Source organism: Harpegnathos saltator, unplaced genomic scaffold (genome assembly GCF_003227715.2).
Source record: "Harpegnathos saltator strain DR-91 unplaced genomic scaffold, Hsal_v8.6 scaffold255, whole genome shotgun sequence".
Classification (NCBI taxonomy): domain Eukaryota; kingdom Metazoa; phylum Arthropoda; class Insecta; order Hymenoptera; family Formicidae; genus Harpegnathos; species Harpegnathos saltator.
The window spans coordinates 2067002-2090031 of NW_020230045.1; the positions used below are offsets into that span (position 1 = coordinate 2067002).

A 23030-nucleotide genomic window follows, 5' to 3' on the forward strand; every position below is an offset into this window, starting at 1 on the left:
GTTGCGCGGTATTATGAACTCGGGTCGTATTCGCTCCTCGCGTCTTTTTACCCGTCGAAAGTGAAGCTCGCGCGTGATCCTGCCAAGCGGGGCCGAGTGTCGAATTCAGTGACGGGCGATAATTTCAACGTACGGATCGATCTGGGTGAGTGCGATTGAACGCGATGTCTCTCGATGCTCGCGATCGGTGTCTATCACGTCGCGTCGAAATATGGAGTCGTGTGAGCGATAGCATCCTTGGAGCACGAAACACTTCGTGTTCGTTGCGTCTATTTCTCCGCAGCAGAAGCAGGTCTCGCGCGTGAACGAACGCCGGGAGTGCCGAATCTAATGACGGGCGATCGTTATAACTTACCAATTGTCCTGCGTGAATGCCGAGGAATGCGATGTCTCTCGACGCTTGCAACCGGGGGCGGGGTGGAGGGGGCCAGATCGTGACAAACCCGAAGACGCTCGAGTGAAACGGAAAAGACGCTTTACTTCTGTTTGGTGAGATGGATGCTGAGCTTCGGCGCTTCCGTGTTTTGGTGAGTTTATGCCTCGTTTTTGCCCGAGTAATTATTTTTCGGGAGTAACGTACATCAACGTTCGAACGTACATCAACATGGCGGAATATTGAGATACGTGGAGAAGTTTCCTCTGGCTGACTACAGATGGCGCCACATACGCTATCTCACGATATCTTCAGGCCTGTGCCAGTTTCTTAAAATAATTGGTCGATTGAGAAAAATTAATTTATACGAATATCACTTTAAAACAACATCTGAGTAAACTTGCTTTGTAACAATTTCAGTAGAAATATCACAAAAATCTATTAATACTATAATTTTACGTTGTAACTTATATTAAACAAAAATATCATGTCGATTCGTATTCTAATGATGTAATCATATCTTGTAATTATTCATTCTTGTGTCATATTAGATATTGCTTCTCCTTTATGATTGATTGAGAAAATAAATTTTATAATTTTCTACCTCTCCGCTAGATGACGCGTCTAGTTTCGTGAAATCATTAAAAATTGAAAGAGTTTTTTGGCATCTTTCGTTGTACGAAAATATAACGCGATTAACATGATAATTACATATGTATTAATTAATAGTTATTATTAATAATCACTCAAGTGCTATTGCGGTTAGTTTACTGATTAATTGCCGTGGCTTAGTAATTGGCAGTTGTTTCATAAACAGTTCGTAGTTTCGAAATATGAATCCTGAAGCCACATGCGCTCAGTAATGTTAGATAGTAATTGAATTAATTAATTTGTGATGCAAGCGCGAAGCTCGAATAGATTTCGCCGTATAAATTAAATAATTCTTTGAATACTGATTTATGTATTAAATTGCAATTAGACTTTAATTTTTGGTTTGATTTAAGTATCAGGTGGACGTTTGATCTTAGCTTTCAGTTTGAAATTTATTTCTCTTTGCATTTAATTATTATTAAAACAATTCGTCATTTCCACGTATCATCTCACATTCGATTAATATATGCTAATATAAGAACTACATATTTTCCTGACCCTTTTATTATAAGACAAAAATGCGTTTCCAAAACAGTAAATTAATATTTTATTTTATATTTTTTCTGTTTATTTACTCAAAATTTTTGTATTTATTTCAATTATTCTATTCTGAAATTTTATATTTAACATCTAATGTTTATTTGTATATTGTTACTGTAGTGTCATACATTAATAATCAGGACGTTTATAGAAGAGAAAAATAAATAAATTGTTATAAAATAAAGTGTAATGAATATACACAAATATATATTTAAACACCAAACAGCCTATAAGACTATACGGAAGTCAAAACATTTGAAAAGTATCTTATATATATATATATATATTAAGCATATATTTATGAAAAGTTATTCATAATGTAGTAATGCTAGCATGATTCCTTACTCAAAGATTATCATAAATTCTTTTAACAATTTTATGATCGGAAAGAATCACGACTGCCCATTTCAGTCACGTAAATGTCAAAACATTCTTTTCACAATGTTTCCAATATCAAACACAACTATCCAGGTCCAAAAATTCCGAGTTCCTAAAGAGATCGAATTTCATGCCCATGATGAAGGTAGAAACAAACAGGTGTTTTCATCGTATTTTCAGCGACGATGTATCGCGAGCTTTATTCGAAGCCTCAAAGCGAAAGTACGCGGATAACCGCGGATGGCGCAGGAACACCGGTCGAAGAACAAACAGGACTCGACTGGCTCGCGGCACCGTCCAAATTGAAGCGCGTGATCACGATGGAAGCTGTACACACAACGCGTGCTGCTGGCTGCGCGTCCTGTGCGCGATTGAGCTCCGCGGGAAGCGTCGCGCGTGGTTGCGCGGCGCACAACTGCGCAGGTTGCGCGTGCGCGTTGGCGAGCTTGTGCTGTCGTCGCTACGGTGGCGCCAGTCATGGCGGCGGAAACACACGCGCACGCCGCTACCACCGCCACCGCTGCCGCCGGTCGGTGCCTCCACGCCTCTACCTCGCCTCCGCCACCGCCACCGCCGCCGATCCCGCGACTCGTGGGTAAGTACCCTCACACTCCACGCTCCAATCAGTCTGCACTCGCATGTCCACGAGGTTGCTCGCACGGGCCTGGCGGCATCCTCTCTCTCCCTCTCTCTCTCTCTCTCTCTCCCTTTTGCTTCGCTCGTTCGTAACCCCTGTTCTGTCATTCTCTGTCTTGCTCTCTTCCCCCCTCTCTGTCTCACCACACATCCTCCCCTCTCTCTCTCTCTCTTTCTCTCTCTTACTCTTTCATTCACCTGACTCTCAATACGAGCAGTGCGTTACACAGCCCGAACGGGGGTGATACCGATCGCCAGTCGAGATACTGGACGCGGATACTACAGCCGCGGTTGAGGTTAGGTCGCCGGACCTGTCGGTCGTAGTGGCGGGACGCGGCGCGGCGGATTTGAATTTTCGAACGCGGCCACCCGCGCCTGTGTCCACGACTGCTCCGCGTTGGGTGTCGCACGTTTACTTGCGCGCGTGTCACACACAGTCCCGTACGTCCGAGGACGATCTCTCCCGTGGTGGACCGTCGTCGTTGTCTGCCTGCCGGCCGGTCGCGCGGCTTTGTGATCGTCGTCGGCCACGACTGACAGCTGCTGCGCGCGCCTGCAGGTTAGGTGGAGCGACGTTAGACCGACGCGCGTTTTTCGAAACAGCGGGAACGTTTGAGAGGATGGTGCGCCGCGAGTTTTTCTTGTCGCCGTCGCCGTCGCCGTCGTCGTCGTCGTCGTCGTCGTCGTCGTCGTCGCCGTCGCCGTCGTCGTCATCATCGTCGTCGTCGCCGCCGCCGTCGCCGTCGCCGTCGTCGTCGCCACCGCCACCGTTGTTGTTAATGTTGTTGTTGAAGTTGTCGCATTCGCGTCTGGTGGATACGCGCAGCGACGGAGACAAGCAGCGGACCCTGTGAGGTTCTGTGAATGTTCTCGGACAGCCGCGTGCCGCGGCCAGCCGCGCACCAGTTTCTCAGTGCACACGAGGAAAACGTACGCGCACTGGTGATAAACATGTCATGCTTTCGCGCCCGTGAGCGCAGCGCTGATCTCGCGCTTCGGCTCGTCGCGTCGCGTCGCGTCGCGTCGCGTTGCGTTGCGTTGCGTTGCGTTGCGTCGCGTCGCGTCGTGTCGTGTCACGTTGCGCGTTGCGTTGCGCGCGAGTTTGCCATTCCCGCGCTCGAGCAATGAGAACATCGTGGCCCGGATTCGCGGATCCGTTCTCCGCTTGATTTCGCTCTTCGAACTTCAGTGGATTCCGCGTTCGTGCGGAGCGCGCGAACGTCGCAGCGAGAGTGGCTCTCGCGGGAATTCCTTCTCTCTTCTCGCACGAAAGCGTTGCCTGATTCTGAAGTTCCGCGAAGCGGTTTCGCGCTTCGATTTCGCGATCAACATCGCGAAAGTGCCGTCGAACTTGCCTGGGAACATCGTCAGCTGTCGATGCAATGTCGTAGGAGAGATCTGTCACTTCATGGTATACTTTGTGTTTAATTGTACTCGCGTTCGCCTCGGACCAGAGTTCGACGTCACGGAGATCAGATACCGCGCGCGGTATTTTATCACGGATATTGTTTCGAAACTATCGGATCTCCACGTACGGTGTGTCAGAATAATGACTCTGAATTTCTAGACTCGTTACATGTAGTTTCCTTAACGACGGTTGCGTATTAGCCGATTAGATAAACTCCTGAAAAATATCGGCTCGAAGCAGCTGATTCACGAGCGATTGACGAGGGGCTCGTATCTGCGCGCTACTGAACCGTCGCCGATGGACGAGAGCAGATCGTTTAAAAATCACCGCGATTCGCGTTTGGATCTGTACGTTGCCGTACGTTGCCGGACGACAAGGGTATCGTGTTAACATTGTGCGAAAAATTGCAACGAAAACGCCCGCATAACGTTATTATCGTAAGAGAGGGGAATGAAATTTCGCGCGCGCGAACGCCGCATATGTACATTTCAATATTCACATGGGGATAAAATGATTTAGACGTGAAGTGAATGCGAAACCTGTTTGCCCAAAGTAACATTTTCAATCGGTTGTCACTTGCATTACTTTTGTCATATTAACGGCATTATCGCATTACGCGTTAGATGTGTGCGAGAAGCTGTGTTAAAACTTCGACTGCGCAAAATTGCTCATCATCAAATGACAAAGCCAGTGATTATAATCATTGTGATTATAATTATTTCACTCTTCACGCCGTGCCGAACAGTTCAGTATCGTTATTTTCTATACTGCGAATCACCGCGAAATTACGCGAAATATTAACTTTCATCCCGGATTTTTGTTTTATTTCTTCTCTCTTCTTCGTTCCGACTCTCCGAATCTCGCGGTGGAAAGAAATCAGGCAGAGATAAGATGAGAAAACGGTCGAGTATCCCAAGTACAGAAGAGCCCCTTTCGTCAATCGTCTTTGTAAAAAAATCTGTCGAGTTCGGAAATCGACGTATTAGTCGTACGTCGTTATCGCTAATATTTCTATCGACGCGAATATCCTCGCTCGATCGGCCGTCGCTCAGGAGAAGGCGGTCTGGCCATCGATCGACGTAATTACTCGCGGATCGAATTCGATAGCTTTCTGGTTGAAAGGTTAGAAGTAGCAGAAATTGTCGGCGGTTCGACACCCGACCCAACACTGGTGATTAATTGACAATCGCGATAATTAATGATACACGCGGTGTACCGCGGTCTCGTGCCGCGACACGTTGATGTGTTCCATTAAATAGCGTTTTGCGGAAGAAAATATCGAGTAAATTGTGAACACACTCGCTGCTGTCTGCTTATTTATTTCTTTTTTTCCTTTTTTTCGAGCAACAATCGCGATAATGTCAGTAATATCCGATAATGTGCATTATTTACTTATCGATCATCTCGCTTCGTGACTTTTTGCAGATTCAAATAGCGTCTCCGTATTTATATTTATATTTTAATCGATACTTTGTATTAAACGACGTGGGCAATTTTGTAATTAATTCGATAAATACTGAGATATTGGTGATTTCAAAACGTTATATATAGTATGCGCATTTTAGAGTACAGAGCGTCGAGCATTTAGAGTCGGGGTTCTCGAGGATGTGTAATGATTTAAGACTCCCGGATCTGACATTTAATCGACGATTGAGACGATTGAGTTTATGATTTGAAGAAATAATTGAAGTGTTCGCGCATACCACAAAACAGATACAGGCGTGACCTGAAATTGTAGAAATTTTTCTTCGCGATTCATATATTCGGAACGTAGCGCTCTCATGTATCCGAGACGCGAGATGAGTAATGACGACTGAAATTCTAACATTTGGAAATTTATTTTGGAAATGCAATTAAAATATTACCGAATATTGCTTTCCGATCATCGAAATAGGCGAGAAGTGTTCTGGTTATTTTTATCCTGCGTTTTTGTAATAAATCGGTCTATTTTCCGCGGAACATCGATAAGAAATCGAACAAGATCGTAAATTTATTCCATTCCTGAGCCACACAACGTAATTCTCATCGATGTAATCAATGCGTCACATCGTTCTCATTGCCGAGCGTATTAATTGCATTTGCTTCTCGATCGGTGACTATTCGGTGTCCAGTTGTGTTTGACTTGAAACCGTAAAATTTAAATTACGCTACAACCACGATAAGGATTAATCGAAATTTTGCCAAAGTACAATATATTAAATGCTTTTTTCGAATGGGATAGTAAATTTTTGAAGAGTCATTGTTGAGAAATATTTGTCGAATAAAGGGGAGGAGATTATTAAGAACTCTCAATTTCTAATAACTTGTCGGAAATAAGTATAAGGATGATGTAGCCCTCATCTGCATCAATATTTCAGCGAGACAGAAAGTGTACATTTAGAAAATCTTGACGGAAATTTGCGAAAAACTGACCCGGTGCGCGCGTGTTTTTCTTTTTTTTATTGACAGAAAAGGGATGTTAGAAATTTAATTTTTCCAAAAGGCACGATACGAACAACAAATTGAGCAAAAATAATCACCAGTCGAGAGGCGAACACAGGTCTCGCGCGACGAATAATGCATTCGCAATTACATTATCGTGGAAAATCCGCGAAAACCCGATTAACTCGTAAATCCGCTTAACAATTAACGGCCGATTAACCGTTAAACGCGATTAATGCGGTACATCGGGACGTCGTCTTCCGCGGACGCGCTCTCGCGCGAGATTTTCTCTCGAGTTTCGCGTCACCGATCGTGATACTAAGGATAGGAGAGCGATTATGAGCGACGAGACACGGAGGGGAGAAGAAAACGGCGATATATGTTTTAGATGGATAATTCTGCATACGTTCCGAATCATCTACCGCCGCCGTCTCTGGTCGTATTCTCGCAGCCCGGAACGCTGCCCGAGGCCTTGAGAATGCAAAGACCCTTCAATCCACAAGTTAGTGTCCCATTGTCCTTGCCCTTCTAACGCCTAAGCCTAAGTCTCCGCATCAGCTTGCACTTATACGGGTTACTACGGTGCACTTTCGCATGGCCGCGAAACACGCTTTAATCCTTTGACTTTCAGATGCGGATTTCCAGCTTCTCTCTCGTGTCGTAAGAATTTCACGTTTGCGTTTTAGCGGCGATTGACACAGTCGCGCTCGTCGTTTCGATTCTAAACTGATCTAAACTGAATACTCATTGTGTACGTTTCTTTTTTCCTTTCTTTTTTCTTTTTTTTTTTTCTTTTTTTTTTGCGGATTGACGTAAAGCAGCCGCGCGTTTCGCGGTAATTATTTATAAGTACGCGGAACAATTATTCTGTCGGATTGTTTGAATTAACATTATTCGCACGAATGTTTTACTATGTCGATGGGGCGACGAGTGGGATTTATCAGAGAATCTGAAAGGGTTAAATCACTTTCACGCTCGCATCATATGCATCGAAACTGCACTGCGGTAATTCGAGTGTATCGTGTTCGACGGTAACGTACATCACGATTTGGCAGAAAAACAACTTGAAATGTGTATAAAATAAACAAATAACACAAAAAATAATTGCTGGCATTGATTTCAACGAGCGCACGCGTCGAACAGCTCGAGTTACTCTCATTCCGCTTTGCATGTCTGTGCCGCTTTATGTGCACGCGGGTACTAATTAATGCGCGCGATGAATAGAAACTTGCCTGTGCGCGTGTGTATAGATGTGCATGCACGAATAATAGGTAATATTAAGCCAGTGATGCGCAATTTTCTTCTGTCGAGGAGCAGAGATTATTGTTTCGTTTCACAGGCAGTTCGTCTACAGATATAAAATAAATGTCGAAATGAAAAATATATTTATCACGATGCTATATCACGTGCTATAAATTCAACTATTTGTGCGGCTTACTCGCTGCCGCGCACGCACGCACACATACGTGCCGTAAAGTTTAAATAAAAATATGAAAATTTTTATATTCATCTTTCACGTTACAAAACCACGAAGAGAAGCGTATATCATAAATTGCGTATCGCTAGATCTATCTGTGACATTTATGTACTGTTACAAACTATAATTAAAAAAAAAAAAAAGAACGGAAACAGCGATGCACATGCAGTAAGTATATTCTTTATGATTAAAAATCTATGATACACAATTGAAACTAGTTGTGAGTACCATTTGTGCGGAATAACTGCGAATTATTTGTTTTTCTTACGAGAATTAATCGATCAATTTTACGTGGCGTTTTCCAACGTGTGTCTCACAACGCGAATTGTAGAAAATATCATAATGAAACTTCCGATAATAACGAGATTTATTTAAGAGGTACCATTTTATTCTGCGCATATTACTATCTCATAACCGCGATTGCTGCAAACATTTAACGAACGGACGGCGTGGTTAATTATAAACGAATACGGCGGCGTTTTTAAACGCGCTTGAATATTTTTCATACGCGCGGGACATCAATCGGGCGCGGATAACACGCTAACGGTAGATACAGAACATTGCCGGTGTTGCAAGCGAGACAAAGAGACAGAGAGAAAGAGAGAGAGAGAGAGAGAGAGAGAGAGAGAGAGAGAGAGAGAGAGAAAGAGAGAGCGGGTTGCATCAAAATTCAGCGTCGTTAAAAAATGAGATAATTTCGGGGCGAACCTAATTGCGGTGGCGTGATGACAAAATACATTCGCGTTTCGTCGCTTACGGGAGAGAGAGAAAGAGAGAGACGGAGAGAGAAAGAGAGAGAGAGAGAGAGAGAGAGAGAGAGAGAGAGAGAGAGAGAGAGAGAGAGAGAGAGAGAGAGAGAGTGTGTGTGTGTGTATGAGAGGATAAAAAAAGAAGATTATTGCAAATATGCAAGCGGCGCGCGTCGCGCGGTCGGTCGTGAAAAAAGGGCAGGGGCCGCAATTAAAATAATAATGAATACCTAATAAATCACTGATTGGACCGCGAGCGCAAATATGCCGGGCCGGGTCGAGCGAACCTCATTTCCCCGTATAAAAGAATAATAAACTAATCGCGGCGTACTAATACCCGCGCGTGTAACTCATCGCCCGCGTCATTATCGGCCGAATGAAATGTTTATTCGGAAACCAGCTGTCCGTTCTCGCCGATGGAATCATTTCGGACTTCCGTTCTGTACTCTACATCACTTAGTCGTGCGGGGGATGTCGACGGTGAACCATGGCTTTTTGTACTTTGTGCTTTTACACGGAGATAAATTTGGCGTTGAGTTCTCTCTCTCTCTCTCTCTCTCTCTCTCTCTCTCTCCCCCCTCTTTTTTCTCTAATTCTACACGAATCGACAGTCCATCGCGAAGTAGAGTTTTGTATCACGTTGAAAATATACGCGATTAAAAGAAATTGCAGCGATCTCGAAATATATACTCGGTACACATATTTATATCCTCCCCGATAACGGAAACAACGAGCGAACAGTTTCCCGGTTTTTTAAAACCGCACACGTACTCTGGTAGATACTCTGGTAGATTTTCGCAAAATATGAAATAATGAACAATTTCCTCTTGATAATAAATATCAAAAATAGTTTTGTAAATATTTGGAAAATTATACGACGTATTGATACACACGCGCACGCCGTCGTCGAGACGATATGCCTCGAGGTCAAGCGTCGAGGCAACAATCCTTTCACGTCATTCGCGCGTTATTTTACATTTTACGGCAAGTCGAGACACACCGGCAGCGCAAAGTCCCGCTCCCGTTATATTACTTGGTTCTCGTGCGTTTAATACGTCCCGATTATTCCGGCATTATAAATGTTACAAAACCCAATGCGTAGATGCTTCAGCCGAGTATTCAGTATGCGGCTTAATAGACTCGTCAATCACGGCGAATTGAATGATACAACTGACGGGATTGGAAGGGGCCGAACGGCGTGTGCGGCCGCGGGGGGAGAGCGGGGGAGGGGCAGGAGGGAGAAGAGCTTCAGGTTTTGACGGATTATTATAACACAGTGGTTTCACGTTATTAACAGTATACCACCACGCTGCTTTGATATTATATGCCATTCAGACGTAGCCGAAAGCGCGGAAATACCCACACGCTGCAAATGAGCTATCAAGTTGCGAATACGCGATTCGAACATTTTTCCGTTCATCGTGGACACGGCATAAAGTTATCGCCTCGGGCTCGATAACGCGCCCGATAACGTGTTTCTCGGAAATCGGAGTAAATATCAAGGATTCCTTTGTCCTCCAAATGTCGATAGCATTGAAGTTGATGCGGAATGAGGATTAAAGATGCGCGATTCGCAAAAATTAGCGGTACGCTCAACTGAGTGACGAAATTTTGCCATGGGAAATCCATTGCGTGTTGAACGGTTAAGCCATTTAAATGCTCGACTAATTTCTTCAGCACAGCTAATCTCGCACGCTCGTACCCGTGCGGGAACTTTGTCAATTCTCACGTTCAAGTCGCACGAGACACGTTTTCACCGGTTTGCCTGAGCTATACGTCGTTAATAGTTGAAGTTTATTTACCCGGCGATTTACTTTTCACCAACTTCATCACTACGCTTCATCCGGCAGTCAGAAACACAGTTCCGCACAAATGTTCATGTATACGAGAATTTATTCACGATGGAGTCAGATTCTAACCAAGAGTTGAAACCTCATCCCTACCTGGCTTTTTTCTCTTTTAACCGCTTCTTTCTTTTCTTCCCCAGGTAACCGACTCGAAGGACCTGCAGGTGCCCTTCAGCACGGCGGCGTCGCTGGGCTACGGCTTGCATCACATGCTGCATCTGCCGCCGCAATTCCTGCACCCGCTCGACCATAGACTACCCTTCGGCGGGTTCCGGCCTCTGGTGCCGTCCGCGTTCGCGCCCCCCAGCAAGTGCCTCAAGGTCGAGACCGGGAACGGCGCGGTGCCCGGAAACGGCGGCCTGCCCAGCATCGGCTCGCTCACGAGCATGTCAAACATGTTCTCGCCCACGTCCCTACCGGGCGCCGGCGGGGGTGCGGTGGTGTCTGTTTCCGGCGCGGCGGCCGTCGCAGCCGCCGCCGCCGCCGCCGCCGCGGCCAGCCAGGAAGTCGGGGGCCCGCAGAGTCCGGCCGGTTCCGCCAGCCGATCGCCCACCGGTACCGGCGGTACCGGTTCTGTGCCGAATCGCGGCGCTACCCCCGATGAGGAGGACCGCGACGCCAACGCTACACCCGGCTCTGAAAACACCGAACGATCCACTCCGGAGGAGGGACGACCATACAGACGTGAGTACGACGAAAATATGCCTGCACGATTTTAGCTTTTTTCACTTATCGTTACGGCGCGTGGACGGCTTCGAGAGTGGTTTGACCGAGCGGATTGAGATCCTTAAGCTTGTCAAGAACTGAAATTCTCGACGAAGATGTTGAGGAGGAAAGGTATATATTTGATCTTATACGGAAGACAAATTTATTTCCAGTTATTTCGTAATTAATGGGATGGAATAAGGAAAGAAAAGAAATGATTTCTTTTTTGTAATGCAATAGAGAAAAATATATATTTATATTTCGTCGGTAAATTGCCTTATTAAACTTATTTAACATTTTATAACTTGTATAAACATTTTATGGACGGTAATATAAAATTGTTACAATTGAAACAGTAATCAATCACAAATCGATTTTGATGAAATATAAAGATTAGTATCGTCCACTCTCGGAGTTGCTCCGCATCCACGTAAGTTTGTAAATGTTCGATGAACGAGCGACTGACGATCAGCGCAGTGAGTCGTTATTGCCTTACTAGAATGTGAGAACTTGATTTGCACCCGATTTAATTAACATACACGACACACGTCACTGTCGTGACACGTACGTTGATGTCGTTCGTTCTTCGCGCGATATTAATCGGAGTAATCTCAATATTAATTTCTCACTTGCAACCCCTTTGGTGTTATTCGCTGAGCTTCGTTAATACACATTAACGAGACATCGCGTCTCGAAGGGATCGCAGAATATCCTCAGAAATCCCCCCTTCTCGCGAGTGCTCTCGCGAGAAACGACCCGATCGAGAGGTAACGTCAACAAAAAGAACCCGCCGCGTTGATCTTCGAGAGCGCGCGTTCCGCACGGTAAACAAACTCAGCTGCGTGTCCGAGACTTTCGAAGCGCGCGTTGCCGCGTCTCAAGAAGATAAGCGAGAGCGTACACACACACACACACACACAGAGAGAGAGGGAGAGAGAGAGGGCAACACTCGCCGTATATTGTTCGAGGACGCGTATCGTCGCGGATCTCGCGGCGCGAGAGAACGCCCGGGGTGGACACCCCGTATATTTTTTCACGATGACCCCGAATAACGCGAGTGGCTCGGGGCCTGCAAGAGAGCGCAGCCCAGCGAGATTTGTATGCTTAATCTACCTAAGTCGTTTATTTGAGCCCCCTGGCGACGTAACAGCTGTGCCACGGGGCAGCCCCGGAGGGCTCGTCCTCTGTGCCGCGCGCGTTTGTTTATTTTTCGCCGCTGTCTTAATTACCGAAAGATAGAGCCATCCATTTTTCCCTCGGCGGCCTCGGTCGCCGTTGTCGTCGCTGCTTTTTCCGCGCGCGTCTTTCGCGAATTCCGCCCGCCGAGAGAAGAAATCACCGTTTACAGGGAGAAATGGCAGTAATGAGATTCCGCTTGATTCGCGCTGCATTAAAGATGACGCGTGAGTGATTCGCGTAATCTTGTCGTGGAAAACGACGATACGACCGTCGGCGTTTGCAGCGGCTCAGCCGCCATCCGATCGATCCGATTGATCGAGTATTTGTTGCGAGTTTCGCGACACGAGTGAGCGAAATTTTGCTGTTAACTTGCAGCGATCTCGCATCCCGAAATCATACTTTCGGCCTCTTTGTGCAAATTAACTGCCGGCAAAAAAGCGCGCGGCGGTCAGCCCGCTCGTCCGTCCCGGCACCGTTTCTCTTTCTCTCGACTAATTTTCGTTTAATTGCGAAAGAGAAAAAGAGCTCGGAGACGCACGGAAGGTCTCTCCCTTCGCTTCTACTCTCGTTTTCTACTCTTCTTTTTTATTTATTCCGGCGAAGCGTTGACGCGGGGATAACGAGGCCCTTTGACAGCGCCGCGACGTTAGCACACCGTTAATTAGACGATACTAACTTTGTGATGACGCGTCGCATCGCGCAACGAGGAGAACAGCCGTTGCGTGAAATTACTCGTGTGTCTCCTGGAGAAGAGCCATGTTTGACTGCGCGAATTGTTATTACACGCACGCCGTCGTCTTGCTCCCGCATTCGCGACCAATTCGAAGGCGGCGACGTCGTCGTACGTATAAAACTTTGCTGAGACGCCGACGAGACGCGCGTCGCGTTGCGACTTTCGCACGCCGTTCATTCCGCTTAAATTACTGTCGTCCTAATATCTACCGCGCGCCGAGAGGGAGAGGGAACGGAAGCGAATGCTCTTTCACGACAACGACAGGTAGGATAGAAATAGCGCGGGGATTAAAATAACAGCGATGAATAAGGTAAGCAATGGGACGTAGAATATGATCCCCCCTCGAAATCCTCCGCACGTTCCTCTTTGCGCGTGATTCTTCGATCAATTCAGCTCAGCGCAGACCTCTATCGAGGTCTGTTTCAAGTAGCAGGAAAGAGGAACTGTTTCTCCCGCATACTGCTGTTTTGTGAAGTATGCTCGGTTTGTTGAAACTCTCTTCGTCGCTGACGCGAGTTGCGCAGCGCCGGGAATATTATTAGCGTATTGTTCCACATCTCGTGTGCTATTATGCAATCGGGCGCGCGCGCGCGCCTATTTTATACTCCACAGTGCGGTATTTTCATTACACACTTGCGCCCTTTTTGAGCGGCTTCGTGAAGGGTTCGTACAGACGCGCGGTTGACATACGCTCGCGCTCGTGCTTCACCGGTATTTATGGCAAATAACCATGACGCTACCGTATCGTGCAATTTACATTGCGTTTATTTGACTCTAATGGCGCGGCAAAAATATCGAGTTAATATTGACTCGCGTCTGTAACGCGTGTGTTTGTAAACGCGGCCGCAAGTTTCTATAATCGACTATCGTCGTTTCAATAGCGATTATCGCTCTTGAATTTTATTGTCGGTAGGAAAATCCCGGCCGATTTCGTGTACGCGCCTGCCGCGCGGACGCGCGTTTCCGCGCTCGTTCGCTGGAAAATTATCGTTACGAATTCTTACGTTACGTCACGAAGGAACAAAAATGAAAATAACGCCAATGTACCGAAAAAAAAAAAATATATATATATATATATGACAACGCTGATGTCTTCAATTTTTGAACGATTTTGCAACAACAATATACGAAATATACAGTCGCGATTGTGTGCACGAGGCTTTCACAAATCGATATATCATCAACGTCGAAGAATATATTTCGAGCAGGCAACGCGCACTTGTTCGCGTCATTATTACAAAGCACAGCCCGCAGAGTCGTTTCTAATCGGCCGGTCGTTAATGGAGAATCGCCAGCGATTTCTGGTCACAGGTCGGAACAAAATCGCCCGGTGAATCCGTTCGTAATCAGTCCGCCGGTGCAGAGAGAGAGAGAGAGAAAGAGAGAATACGCCGGCGCGTACAAGTAATACGCGCACATTGTATCGGTCGTGCTCGTATCACTCCCGCGAACGTATGTACAGCCGTTGCGTCGGGAATACGCGGTGTTTGGCTCGCAGCCGGGGGTGGAGTGTGCAATCGTACCGTTTGGCAGCCTGTTTGAATGTTTTGCGACGAGTTTATTCGAGTTATCAATTTCCTGGCAAATATCTGCATTTCCGTGCTCCCTCGTTCTCCCCCGCCCCACCCTCCGCGCCTAGCCGTCCCATTCCTCCCTCCGCCCGCCCCCTGTCACCATTTACAGTCGTCCACGCTGGCACCTGCAACGTGGCATCGCGCGCTGCGCGATTGCGGCCCTCGTCGAAGGTGCAAGAGCGAACTTACGAGCCGCGAACGACACGATGTAACATGGGAGAAGGGGAGGACAAAAAAAATAGCGTCGCTATGCTTTTGTTTATGAACAGCTTTCACAGATCGGATATATGTATATGTACCCGCGTGGAATATCTGTCAGATATCGAACTGTGTGTAGAGACGCGAATGAAATAAATAGATAGATGTAACCGTCGGCGAGACACGCGTTATGTATGTACGAGCGAAAGTAGCACATGGTGGAAAAAAAAATTATTTATTTATAGATATCCGAATGCGTTGTAAGAGCGAACGCCGGGTAATTCCGAACCGCCCCGCATCCCGGAAAATACGTCGTGCAAATATTATTTTTTCTCGCTGTGTTTCAATATTTTACGTTTTTTTCTCTGCCGCTTTTTTCTTTTTTTCTTTTTTTTTTGTTTTTCACGTTATTTGTTACCGCCGTTTTTAATTCTATTTCGGAATTCGCAATCCTTATGTGGTGTCACCGAAATTGCGCCCGTGCAAAACACATTTTTGTAACGCGAAGCGTCACGAGACAAAGTCCACAAACGATGTAAAGGGTCATCAAGAGTCGTTGATAATTTGGGGAAAAAAAAAAGAGTTAGGGCTTTTTTTCCGGCGTATGTGTGTGCGGTCGGTTTAAAAGGGCACTTTCCGATGCGCGCGTAAAAGCGCACGCGATGCATTCGGATAGGGAGCCCCGGACGCACCAAGGGCCGAAGGGTCGCTCGTGTATTAGCGCGTTATCTGCGCGCGTGTATTTTTTTACGCGCGCATAAATACGCAGCGGTAATATAACATAGGGACGCGCCGCTCGTCTCGACGAGGGATGACGGTCGTGAAACGGCCGGCGTAAACCGGAAGTGTCGTGATTTTTAGCCCGTCGCGAATGTATGACGTCGTTTTTTCAGTTTTGCGTATTTTTTCGCGCGCGCATTTTTTCGCGAGTGTCTCACGTCGAGAATTATTCTTGCGCTGGGCGCTTCGTACCTGAAACGAATGTCCCCCCGACGAAAAGCATAACATTTGAATATCTTTAGCGTCGTATCTTCTTAATTAACGCAACAATCGTCGGACGCTTCGTTTCCTCCGAAGCTGTCTCACAAATAACTTTGCAACACCGCGTTCTCTCTTCTTCGTATTCGTCAAATAAAAGAATCGACGAGATCTCAGTGGTCTGGAGTGTCTGAAGGTCTTACAATGAATATATTACACCATTGTAAACACTCAGCGCTAGTCATCCTTTTTCATTGTATCATAAATAACAAAGTAGAAAAGTCAGTTCGTCGAAAGTATAACGTGTGCACCGCGATAATTGCGCAGGCGGCAGAAAAGAACGCATCGCAACCGACGCAAAGTCAATTAAAAAGAGGAAAGAAAAAAAGACGCTCGGAGCGCCGAGGAGTTAATGTGTGCCTTGACGACACGGTGCATCGCGAATTACGTAAATTAACGCTTCTTGAGGAAAGCGGTGGAGGCATCGCGCGGCTGCGTTACGACCGTGTCGTGTGTCACGTGTAAAAGCCCGTATAAACGTCAGTTACGTCAATCATTCTTTAATGGGAATGAATTTTCATCAACCACCGCTAAATCACCATTGGGCAATAACGTTTATCGTTAACGAAACATCGCGGCTACGTCCGTGCTAAATTGATGTACCACTTCGTGGTACCCAATGAGATATAGTATAAATACTCGCAGACGTGATGCTGCAACTATGTTAAGCAATTGAGCGAGCGAGGTGAAATCGAATTTGCGTGTAACGCGCGCGCGCGTTAGTTCGCCATAACGGCAAATCGATTGGAAATTAAGGTCCCTTCGGACCGTTTGTCAGACAATAGCCGATTCCGCGGATAATCGTACGTTCTTTCGCGCGGGACAGCCTTTTACAGTCCTCTCGCAGACTCTGGCGAATTTCGTCGAGACGACCAACGAGGAAATGAGACGAGGAAAAGAACGCGTACTGTCGCAAAGCAACATGTTTTACATATAAATCGACAAGCAGTTTCCGTGATAAATTTCTCTCACATCGAATATTAAAACCGCACACTAATCTATACTCGTAGTAAACTCTGAATTGAGTTAAAAAAGAAATATTTTTCTAATTGTGTAAGATTATAATCGGTAAGTAAGTGTATCTCGCGCAGTTTTCACTCTTGCTGTCACGATTCTTCGACACCGTTACGCGTTCGTTATAATCGCGTACGCGTGCTTTTCTCTCTCCGCGCGAAACAATTGCGCCGTTTTCAAGGATCGTAGCTCTCCCGCAAACGACTGCCGGCGCGAACACATTCGCCCGTTGGGCGCGTAGAAGCTCTCCCCTCATTTGTATTCTTAGGGCGAGCCGCGAGCTGGCGCTCACGATTTACTATCACGTCGTACGAATTATTTAGTAATCAAATTTCGTCCGCTTACCGACGCTTCGACGACGGCGGAAGGGTAGACGCGTCGTTCGCCGCTTTTACGATGATTTCTCTATTTTACGGTGGCTGCGTGAGAGGACCATTAGACAACCGTCGAGATCCGGTATAAACGTGCTGCGAAAACGCCCCCGCGAGTTACGAGTCGATGCTTTCTCGTAGTCTTAGAACATTATCGCTGGGGAGAGACTAACGGCATTTCTCGCGATAAGGAAAAAATTGGGGAATATTATCGAGAAAAATTGGACCCTCAGGAATTTTGCGGTCCCGCGTCAAGTGCACTTTGGAGGTCGCATCGCTCGGTCGATCCTCCGAGCTAATTTTCCGTTATATTGTGTTATCCTTGAATTCCCCAGGTATATTCCGCCCGAACAAACACCCACTCGACGACGAGCGTCGAGAGACAAATAATGCGCACCGTTTCCGCGAAGACACGTCAAAATTCGTATTTACGCGATCTCGCGCGCAAATACGGCCGTACGTCTCGATGTAACCTTTATTAAAAGAGACGAGTGGAACTGATCCGCCTGTAACACGCGGGTTTCGTTATTTTTTTTTCCGCCTATTTGTTCATACGCGCGACCCAGATAACGCGGCAACGGCCATGGTCGACCAACCAACAATTCGTTACCGCGGGTTATCCAGCTGTCCGCGTCGAGAAAAGGCGAGTAACGCGAAACTCATTATGATGCAGGAATAACGAGCCGCAGTATATATTACCGGATTACAAACGAACTGGAATTATTGAATTACAAATGATTCCTCCGATTCCTCCTCCCATCGGCGCGCCCCATATTTTGTTTCTTCGTTATTATTTTATAAGATACGGCTCCCCGCGCGCGCGAGCGAGCCTCCATCGGCGCGATCTCCGCGGCGCGTATTCGATTTCAAGCTGTGCATTCCACCCGTCGTGTTGTATTTCTACAGACGGACACGTGTTCATCTGTCGAACTTGGGAAATCAGCCGAACGACGGGATGAATGTCGGGACGAAAGAAACGCGAATCACACGCGACACTGTGCCGGGAATTCCAGCCGGGTTCGCGGCAATTCGCCGAAGGGCGATAACACGCGCCGCGCGCGTAGCTTTAACAATCGAGTTGTCGCGCTTTTTCTCCTTTCGCAGCGGATTCTTCCTGCAAAATCACGGCTTTCTGTCGCGTCGCTCGAAGAATCTAAATAGCACAGGCGCACAGAGCGCAGATTGCAAAAACGACGCGCTGTGTGCGCGCACGCGAGCGCCAAAGCGGACGGCCGACCCTTTGCGACACTCGCTGGAATCGACGGATCGAAGTGCGCAAAAAAAAAAAAGAAAGAAAAAGAGAGAAAAAAAGGAAAAAAGAGCGGACAACGGACGGACGGACAGTCTGTGACCCATATTACCTGGAAAATTTTTAATTGCATTTTTTTCCATCGACAAAGAGGGGCCGCCGACGCGCGCGCGGTGGTGCCTTATGGGCCGCGCGACGCGTCGCGCATCGCGTTCGTTTGTATTCGACGGGAGCGTTCGCGAACGAATGGCGACATTGCGAACGTACGCGTCACCTCGGCCCGACCAATTACCAATCACTCTCGCGGAACAATAAAGTAAAACCGTGGAAAAAAATTCCCGTCAAAAGTATCGCGTTTCATATGCATCTGGCGCTGCCGCGGAACCCGCGGTGGCGTATAACCGTTGCGCAAAAATAAAATTAAAAGCTGAATGCCGTGGAAAAAAAAAACGCGTCGCGCCGCACCGCGCCGCGCACCGCGGTCTCCTTTGTTCGCCAAGGGACGATTCGACGCACGTTTCGGGTCTCGAGTGATTAGGGATTTTGTGTTAATCGAATCGCGCGTTTGTCCCCAGGCCGGCGTGAAGTATAAGCGCGCGGCTTTTTCCAGCGTCATCTGCAAACGCGAGATTTTCATTTCCCCGCGAACTTCGACGTTCGCGCGCGATTAAGTTCCTCGATAGATCGTGCCGACGAGAGAGAGAGAGAGAGAGAGAGAGAGAGAGAGAGAGAGAGAGAGAGAGAGAGAGAGAGAGAGAGAGCGGCTGGATCCGTGATCTCAGTCGAGAGTTTCATTGTTCTCGATATGACTTTTGTTTTATTCCTCTTCGTATGAAAGCCACTCTTCATCGAGTGGCTTTCATACGTATTATCAATTTAATAATGCGAGAACTGTCGAAATGTCAATTCGGCTAATGGAGAATGGATGTTCTTTTTTTTTCCTCTGCATCACACAGCGCCGTTCGTTGTTGCTTAAATCGTGCGTAAAAGTGCACCCGTTATCAGCATCAGCAGTAACAGTGCATTCGAGCGAACGATACCGTGGAAACCGTAAGAAACACGCGATAAATGCGCGAGATGTTACTCTCCCCGAGCGGAGAGATAACGAGGAAGCGAACGCAAAGCAGCCGTCATCGATCCCACGGGGGTGGTTGAGCCACCCCGGAGCGACCCGTGCACGGGGGAGGGAAAGAGTTCCGCGAAGAAGCAGGGGGTGGTGAAGAGACGGAGGAGATAGGGTAACGGGGGGGGGGACGCCGAGGGGTGTACTATTCATCATGGCCCGAGGTGCAACTGCAACTGCGGCGACGTGGAGTTTCGCCGCGCCTCCCGCGCGCACAGTCGCCGTAGAAAGGTGGAAGAAGCAGACCGAGGGATGAGGGGCAGGATAGGGGCGATAGTGGTGGCGCAGTATTGGCGGTGTCGTAGCAGGGAGTAAAATAACTGAGAGGCCGGGTGGTGTCCTCCTCCTCCACCACCTCCCGACTGCAGCCAGCTAGGCGGAGCTCGCGAACTGAGCTCTATATAACAGCTGCATGTGCATTGGGTACCTACAGACTCCTCCGCCTGTATTCTTGCGCAATAGAAACGATCTCTCTCTCTCTCTCTCCCTCTCCCTCTCCCTCTCCCTCTTCCTTACCCTTGTTTCTTCTCTCTCCGTACTCTGCTTCTCTTATATCTATTTATATGCGTGCGCGTGTGTTGAGCGGATTTCTCGCGGGACTTATCATACTTGTACATGGTGTCCGCAAGAAAAAAAAAATGCCACGGCGGCAGAGTGGCTTTATCCTTGAAGCGACGTGGAGTTTATTTCTCCTTAGTGAGCACTTAGTCCCAAGAGATAGAGAGCACCTGTTTAGATGTTGCTGTTGATCGCGATTATCTTTTCTGTGACGAAATGATGCGAAACGCTCTGTTTCGGACGATTCTCTACGTAGGCAATAATTTATCGCGGACACGTGCGTTTTAGTATATTTTTTGTTTCTGTGCAGAGAGCTCCGCTCGACGAGGATTTAGGTTTGCGCCTTCTTCTAAAAGTTAAAGTCATTACATCTGCATAATCTTCGTCATACTTGATATCAAACGTTCCCTTCTAGATAAAATCTATAATCTCAATTAGTACCGAATATTCTTAAGCTTCTTTTACTGAGATGAAACTCTGATGGGATTGGTTTAAACCGAGGCTTCCGTTACTTATTAATGTGCTTGCACTAATGGACCTCATCGCGAGGCTGATACTCATTCGAAGATTCACTTCGCGTAATGATCAGCCGTAATCGTCATATATCGTCCGGTAATAGAATCGCCGACACGTTTCTATCTCGGACGCGCTATAGATACGCGAGCCTATGCATTCGTCACCCTTCTCGCCTTCGGGTCGATGACTCCCTTTCTGCCTCTCTCCCTCGTGACCGTCCGCATCTCTTCCGTGGAACCGCGATCGTCTCTCTCACCTTCGCCGAACTATCCAGTCGATGGTCGTATCTTCCGCTCTTCATCCTCCGAGACGAGGAGCCGCTGGGTACTTGGCTTGTGAGAGGGGCAGAGGGAGGGGTTAGTGATTTCCTCGCGCGTGTGTTAGTGATTCTCTCTTCTGTCTTCCGTCTTCTATCCCTTGATCGTTCCCGCTCGTATAACGATCTGGCTCTCGCGTTACCGCTAGAAATAGAAGCTCCGCCTCCTAGACCAGGAGCTGAAGCTGGTGAAGAGAGAGAGAGAGAGAGAGAGAGAGAGCGAGAGCACGCGCGCGCGAGAGAGAGAGAGAGAGAAAGAGGTAGGAATGAGGAGGAAATGTGTGGGTGAAAGATCGAGAGATGGAGAGAGAGAGAAAGAGAGAGAGAGAGAGCGAGAGAGAGAGAGAGAGAGAGAGAGCGAGAGAGAGAGAGAGAGAGAGAGAGAGAGAGGTGTCCTCCTACGCAACGTGGGAGGACGAGACTCCTTGTGAAGCTCTGGGCGTGGTGAGGGAGGAGCTTCCTACTACACTGTATACGAACTCGTTTATATCCGACGTCGAGCGGTGCTTCCACAACCGGATGCATCCGACGTCGGCGTCGACGTCGCCGAGGCCGTCGAGTCGTGACGTAGTCGCGTTCGCCGCGGCGACGCTGTGTCGTTGCGCTTAATCCTGCGACACGATGAACCGCAGGGAATTATTTCGCAGCGAGATTATTCCTGTTGCGCGTACACGAGACCATCCCTTTCCCGTCCGCCGCGGAGAATACCGCGCGACGACACGTCGCGCATCCTCCGCATCCTCTGTATTTTGTTCGCAATTGAATCTGCACTCCGCGCGCGCGCGCGCGCGAGAGCGGTAGATGAAGTCGACGACGGCGGCGGAGCCGACTGCATTACAGACGAATCCCGCGTATATATTAGTTATATTCGCGGTGCGCGGAACAATGGAACGTACAAGTCGAAAATAATTTTAATCAAAGACGTTAATTTCAATTTATGATTCACGGCGGATTCGACTGGGCTTTAACATAATTTAATGAAATTCGGTGCTAATGCAACATATTTTGCATACGCGCGCCGCCGCGCCGGATGGAGTAGAGTTTCGCTGTAACTTTAATTAAAAGTATTGATTTAAATTCACATGCTACACGGCTTTCCACATATTAATTCGATTCATTTAATGCGCGTCGTCAATTTTATTCCCATCGTATCGGTCTGCGACCGCGATGCGCGCGTTTGCGAGAGATTCCAGCTTGACTCCTCGCCGTCGGATGTTTCTTCGTGCATAGCGCCTTTCTCTCTCTCTCTCTCTCTCTCTCTCTCTCTCTCTCTCTCTCTCTCGCGACGGTGTTGCTGTTATTCGAGTCGCGAATTAACGCGGAAAAATTCCGGGGCATTGGTCTCTGTGGAATATAAAATATTCGCGGAATCCGCCAATCTCATGTAACTTGATGAACACGGGACTTCGTAATGAATGTAACGAAGAGGGTTAATTTGGATTCGCAGTGGATCTGACCGAATTTCCAGCTTAATGAAACCTGGTAATAGCATACATATGATTTATGTGCGATTTAATTAAAATTTTATTTTGTCGCTTTTGCGTGGATTGTGTGGCGCGTCTCTTCCTGTAAAAATGGAAAAAGAAACGCAGTTTTCAGTGGATATACACGCGAAGACGGTAGTTTATTTAAATTATTGCAATACATGCCGCGAAATGCTTTGACAGTGGTACGAGTTACCTCCAGCCTTTTTCCGTAGTTATCGTAGGTATGCGTAAGCGGGAAAACGGGGAAAAAATAACATTCGCATACACACACGCCGACGTTTTATATCCGCACAAAGGCGCAGCTCCATTATATGCAGCCTCCACGTGGGAACGTGGGAAGCGCGATATTCGCTAAATGACTGCATGAAAATTCTCCGGACGGTCTTTCGCCTCTTTCGTTCCAACGCGCGGAAAGACGACGCTTGATTTTGCGGCGTCGCGCACGTGCGCGACGACGCGGCCGATCGACGGCCGTTTACGTGACAATCG

General features: G+C 47.4%; 1 protein-coding gene across 4 annotated transcripts in view; it reads left to right on the forward strand.

Annotated features, from left to right (window-relative positions):
* Window positions 1–1951: 1951 nt before the first annotated feature.
* LOC105180973 (uncharacterized) overlaps window positions 1952–23030 on the forward strand; it is a 178857-nt gene continuing 157778 nt past the window's right edge. For all 4 annotated transcript variants that reach the window (XM_025299226.1, XM_025299227.1, XM_019840413.2 and 1 more), the window contains exons 1-2: window positions 1952–2537; window positions 10621–11164. In XM_025299226.1, the coding sequence (XP_025155011.1) occupies window positions 2073–2537; window positions 10621–11164 (1009 nt within the window). In that variant the 5' untranslated portion in view covers window positions 1952–2072. The remainder of the gene's footprint in view (window positions 2538–10620; window positions 11165–23030) is intronic.